We start from the raw sequence: 6,381 nt of genomic DNA on the forward strand, positions 1-6,381 counted from the left end.
TTGCACTTTCATAAAGTTGGAGGACTTCCAAGAGACAAATCCTAAAAACAATTAAAAAGCCTCAGCAGAGATATCGTGAGTCCTTAGGGTGGGTAGATGTTCCAAAAACACTGGATACTACACATAATTCAACTCAAGCCAAGATACACCCAACCCAAGCTACAAGATTTTTTTTGTCTTGGTGCAAAATAACGCAACGCAATGATTATGTCCAATCAGACTCAGTGTCAGAGTGAGTGCATTAGCTTCAATGTGCGCCTGCTGGTAGTCTGACGATGTGGATTAAAACCTTGAGTAAAGGCTTCCTTATCACGTATTGACAGATTAAATGCAACTTATCACTGTCGTTTATATTGATCTTTGTGAAAAAAACTTTTAAAAGGGAAGATTTATGGCTGTGTCTGTATCAGTGCAATGTCAGAACTATCAGTATCATCTTCTCCAGAAGCAACAGTGGAACAATAATACTACTTGGAATCCATCTATCATGGTAAACAACGACTACCTTGTGAGCACACACCTCTCATAGAGCCATCTGAAAGCTGTTACTCTTCCTGAGATAAAAAGAGGCATGAACAGAAAAGCAGTGGAAATCATAAAAGTTAAGGGTGCTGACCTCAGCAAAGTGGGATGGCTGTGTTGGCTCAATGTGGAGATGTCCTCTTTCCTATTTATTAGTTTAATATATTTCAGGTCCACTTCAGCAGCCTGCCAGTTGACTAACATGCTTTGCATGAACTGTCTGACAGATACTTCCCCTTTGTCTCTTTATCTGTCCAGGCAAAGATTTTATTTGAATGAATCTAGCCGAAGGCAGACGTGGGACAAAAAATATTAACTAATAATTCTTAGCAGTTGCACAAATCGGATTTACAGTAAGTTCCAAATGGATGGAGTTTGCCACATTGGAATAGAAAATGAGTACAAGGATGTTTGGACTATTAGAATGCTAATTTATGCCTTACTAGACTGATATTAGAGTTGTGAAATAATGTGAACTTTCCTGATGCTGTTTCCCACTGACATTTGTTCCAGTTTTCGTCAGTGTTTTTGGATTTGGTTTTTCAACAAGCAGAAGAAGACAGTGTGTCTCTTTGGGGAGGTGCTTTTATCATTAAAAAATGAACCCGTGAGCAAAGCAAAACATCTGGATCTTCTGTGAGCCTGCACAAATCCTGGACATGCAAATGCTGTACAGAAATACAACCTTACAAGCACCCTGTGTATAGACAGACACACAAGTCTGTAAACCTTGACGACAGATCAAGTATTTCAGTGTATGAATGTGTAATACAAAAGCCATATGACTGCGTGTACACATACAGTAGGAGCTTGTGACAGCCTAAACCCACAAAGTCTCATAGACTGTGTGTTGATGTGTAGATACTGACATGTGTTAGACTTTTGGCCTGTGCAAAGAGCCAATCATCTGGGGAGGTGGGAGCGACTCCAGGCTCCGGTGGTTCCCTCCAAATCCCAGTCAGACTAGAAATTGTGGGATACCTAAATTATTCACAGCTGTAGGTCCAGCTGGCATTTCCAGAGTCACTGAAAACAAACAAAAAAAGGCAGAGCAGGGAAAGATAGGGAGATGGTCACATGAGCAACCAGGCTAACTTCTGATTCCCCTTTAAAAACTTTCTACCAACAAACCACAAATTATTTCAAAATGACTGAATAGGACTGACAAAGTTAAAATAAAATAAAAAACCTGGAAATGCAGTAGTATTGTTGAAATTCTGTTAAGTTTGGCCCATTAAGAACAAGATATTATTTTTTTTATAAATAATGTTAGATAAATATTTGAATTCATTCTAAATTGCCTTTATAAGAAATTATGTAGATAAAATAAATTAAACTTGATTCCTTTCCATCACTTTTCCCTGCTATCAGCTCCCTATGTGAATTACATCCGGAAGGACCCGGGTGCTCCTTGCTCCTTGACGGAGGCTCTGGAATATCTTCAGGTCGACATCTTAGAAGACCTGATAGAGAAGGACAGTCTGGCAGCCAATCAGAAACAGTCTCCCAAAAACAAGCCTCATAACCTCACTGTGGTCGCCATGGAGGGCTGTCACTCTTTCATCATCCTGGACTGGGCCCGCCCACTGAAGGATGATATGGTGTCAGGTAAGAAATGTTTTTCCAAAACTTAAAGTTGAGCTAAAATTAAAAACATTATTTGCTAATTTAACCAAATTTCCAGAAAATGGTTAAAAGACAATGCAAATTTGTGCTTGTTATCATCCACTACTGCTACATAAATATTACAAGTTTGGCGCAACAAGATAAACAGTTGATGGCGTTAATTCTCCTGTCGGATGCCATTAAACCATTGCAAAAGAAGGGGGCACAATGACATAATGTAATTTAAAGAGTGCCAGTCAAATCTCAAATGATAAAAAACACGTGAAAATATGGCACTTATGTTTGTTCTATGTATTAAAGACAAAACATGTAATTTGTTGTTTTCACGTGTCACTGTGTGGTCTAAAACTACAAAGGATATATTGTTTCATCAACCTTTCATCTGTTGGTTATCAGTTTAGGATATGCATTTAACATGTGACCAGCATCCCTCCTGACTCAGATTTTAAGAACTTACTCCAGCAGTTTATTTTGAATAAATTATGAAGAAACAGACTTTATTGAACACATGGAATAGGACTTCTCAGCTCCTACTGAGGTTCTCAGGGAAAACCAAAATTCCTATGACCTAAGAGTGACACGTGGAAGAAAAAAAAGGACAGAAAAGAGACTGGAGATAACAACTTTCTGTATGAGACGTGATGGACTATCAGGGGTAGCAGTCTGGCCAGTGTGTTGCCTTTGGCATGAAAACACAAGCCTCCAGGTCATGTTGTGGGCTGGTCCGTCTTCTGATGTGTAAAACAGATAACCCTCTTTCTTTCCATTTTTTCTCCTTGGTGTTTCCTCTCTGCTCACACACTATCTTGACACATTCTGTATTACTTTAATGCATTTTCCAACTTTAATTTGTGTGGACATTATTGCACCTTTTCACCATTTTATTGCAAAGAGATATGCACAGTACAACAGACATTATCAGCTCCATATGTAGGTACAGTTCACACATGCCAATACAATCATAAGGCGCTGTTTTAGTTATTAGGGCGCGTTTGGTCAACCATGTCGTAGGAGTTATGGGTCACAGCTTTCAAAACAAGTGGATGGAAACAGCTGTTAGCAAGTGGACTGGGGCATTGGTATGAGTTTTTACCTGAACCCAACTTCTGGGTCCATTCACTCTGATGTATTGAGGACCTTTTGCTTGAAGGTTTTGGGCAAAAAATTATTCACTGATTATTATAAGTGTTGTATTTGGCTCAAATGGCCAACTCCTTGGGAAACATGTCATACATCTATACCTAAAGCAGGAAAAGATAGAGTACAGAGGCAGATACTACTCCATTAAACCATCAGTTTAACAATGTATAATGAAAAGGAATAAAAAACCAAAAGAGGAAAAACAAAGTAGCTAGTATTTCCCTTCCCTCCTGTCAGCAGCCAGCTGTGCTGGTATGGCTCCAGTAAAAACATAACTCAAACTCAAAAGTGCAATAGAAACAGTTGGTAGTTTGAGCTGGGCTCATAGTTTTAAAGTGAAAGATGGAGAGCTGCGTGACCTGAGGTCGCTTCCCGGATTCTAAGGATTAGTCTGCGTGACTGAGAAGAAGAAGAAAACAGACAGAGAGACAGGCAGTTTGGACGACAGTCAGCATGAGTTACTGAAAATGCCAGGGCTGCACTTTTTCTTCAGAGTGAAATGAATACAGGAGACCACCTACTCATAAAGTAATTGGACATGTCCTCTTTTTGGGATCTAAAAAATGCGCCTGGCCAGGATTTCTAAATCGCCCAAAATGTTTTTTTACAGTCGGCATTCATTGTGTGCGTTTTTGCATTGCTTTGATCTTTCTCTTTAGGTCCCACCTTCTCGCTGGTCTAAACTACATCTACAACATTACCCTTAGCGCCACAGCAACAGCGAAGAGCCAGACCAGCTGAATGCTTGTCAACAGTGGCACATGGCACAGCATGAAAAATGCCCAAACTCACCAAAGTGCTTCAAGTGTACTCACCGGTACGCAGTAGCGGCACTTCTACATTTTACTCTTTGACGTAGTAGGACTTTTTCTTGTGTACTGGCACGTCTCACAAGCTGCCGATATTCTTCTGTCTGGCTGAGACAGAGTAGGGAGAAGATCGGGTCCTTTTTTATCCAAGCTTGTGCATGAAGTTGCTTATCAATGTCACTTTTTATTAACCGACCAATCACAGCCTGGATGGGGCTGGACATTACAAAAAGGTTGATGTGGATGAATGGTTATGATTATTGACAAGTTAGCACTACTATAAACAATCTTTAAGCAGACATTAGCCAAATAAAGTTTAACCTATAAATATATTAATATTATACTAACATTACAGTTTTTAGCTAATGTATAATATACACTAATTTATATTAGTTACTCCTCCAGGTGGATAGAGCCTCTGCAGTACACTTTTCCACAGTGCCACCAATTACTTGAATCCCCCCCAGCCCCAACCTTCCACCCACTGCGGGTGTCCGTTTGCCTCCTGCCTCCACTGTCCTCTCTTTTGAAAACCAGAATATGGTCACTCTACCTTACAGACATGAGAGACTGTAAGGTAATTGTTGCATCTAACTCTTGACAAGTTTGAAAATGTCTCAAAGTCTCAAAATGTAAAAGTACTCTTGGATGAGAGGCTTCCAGTATTTTCAAGTCCAGTTGTCACAGAATTAACATTCCTTGGATTATTATGACCTGGGTGATTGAGAATCTTCACAGACTTCGTATAAACATAGGCAATTTGTAACTTTGCTAATAAGGTAATGGTAATGAGCTCTGCCCTGTATTTGTATTATTCCCTGCAGGCTACATGGTCCACAGTGCTTCATATGACGATGTCCTCAACAATAGATGGTCCTCTAGAGCCTCCAGCGGGACACACCTGCCTGTGGAGAATCTCAAACCCAATTCTAGGTAAGTCATAACCACCTGGTGGGTGTTTATGTCATTGTGTGTGCATGCATACAATGTACACGCTTGAAGAGAGGTTGATGTGAGCACATGCACAGCGCCTTCAGGTTCAGTGAGTCACAGTATCATCTCACACATGGGAGTCACAGAAAACAACAACCTGAACTTAAAAACAAAAATTTGCTTGGTTGCGAGATCCCTTACCCTGACATGCGTGTAATGTTTGTGATCAGGTTACTGCCTCGGGTGCAGGTGCTTGGCTGTGGCTTGGGAGTATGTATTTCTGCTGGGTAGTGTTTATATTGTTATCCCGTTGTAGCATAATGCACAGAATATGCATTTTGGATGCGTGTGATTTTATGTATGCATATTTGATGTGTCTGTTGGTTTCATGCCATGTTTATGCAAGAATGTGTTGTGATTATAATTATGACATCAAACCAGGCCAACACTGATCAGAGCAGCATGTGAGTTGGATGCTGATCCAGTCAGTTTGGCTGAAAGAAGGCAGGTTAAGAGACACATTTGATTCCACACCAAGACGTGACATGCTGTAAAACTCTGTCGAGACCTTGGAAAATTCAGTGGAACGTAAATACAGCACACATTATCTGACACTTACACACAGATACGGTCACCTCGGTCTGTTTCCTTTATTTCAGCGTGTTCCCACAACCTGTCTTACGGGACACGGGGCACGGTTTTCAAAATAAATGCATGGAAACAGCTCTTAGCACATGGACCCAAGAGAAATGGGGAAATGTTCCTAAAACCTATTTCTTTTTCCATTTACTGCTCAGCATAAAGCACCGTTTACTTAAAAGTTGGTTGTGTAAATTATGCAGGTTTAAAAGTGCTATAAATTCTTAGCTAATGTTCCGTTTGATCAGTTGTTTGTGGGACTAAAGTGGGATCACAATGCCACATGTCTGTTGTATATCATTTATTCAATATATGATACAAGTTAGATAATTTAAATTGTCTTCTGTTGTTTGCTAAAAACATCTTGATGAAGCACCAGAAGAGAGCTGAATAAATTGCATACACAAAGGCAAGGCAAGTTTATTTGTATAGCACATTTCAACAACAAGGATAATTCAAAGTGCTTTACATAAAACATAAAAGCAACAGGGAAATATAAAAAAGTTTAAAAGCAACATAAAATATAATAAAAGTTACAGTGTTGCAATCAGGGTTAAAAGAGTTAAATGGAAAATAAAAACAGGCTGAGAGGTTGAGCAAATAATTGAGTTACAATCATTTTGAAAAGAGAATAAACAGAGAAGTACACTTAATCTACTCTCTCTAGCTAGTCTGTACTTGGGTCCACAGCAATCTTTGGGTCCACTGAAAC

General features: G+C 39.6%; 1 protein-coding gene across 5 annotated transcripts in view; it reads left to right on the forward strand.

The window, feature by feature from the left end:
- The window catches only part of fndc1 (fibronectin type III domain containing 1), a 37,851-nt gene that overhangs the window by 21,811 nt on the left and 9,659 nt on the right, over positions 1-6,381 (forward strand). For 4 of the 5 annotated variants that reach the window (XM_046061368.1, XM_046061370.1, XM_046061369.1 and 1 more), the window contains 2 exons: positions 1,894-2,130; positions 4,922-5,030. In XM_046061368.1, the coding sequence (XP_045917324.1) occupies positions 1,894-2,130; positions 4,922-5,030 (346 nt within the window). Of the gene's footprint in view, positions 1-1,893; positions 2,131-3,947; positions 4,060-4,921; positions 5,031-6,381 lie in introns of those variants that run through there. The other variant, XM_046061372.1, reaches the window with a different exon arrangement.

The sequence above is a fragment of the Micropterus dolomieu genome, linkage group LG10 (genome assembly GCF_021292245.1).
Source record: "Micropterus dolomieu isolate WLL.071019.BEF.003 ecotype Adirondacks linkage group LG10, ASM2129224v1, whole genome shotgun sequence".
In the NCBI taxonomy this organism is placed as follows: Eukaryota; Metazoa; Chordata; class Actinopteri; order Centrarchiformes; family Centrarchidae; genus Micropterus; species Micropterus dolomieu.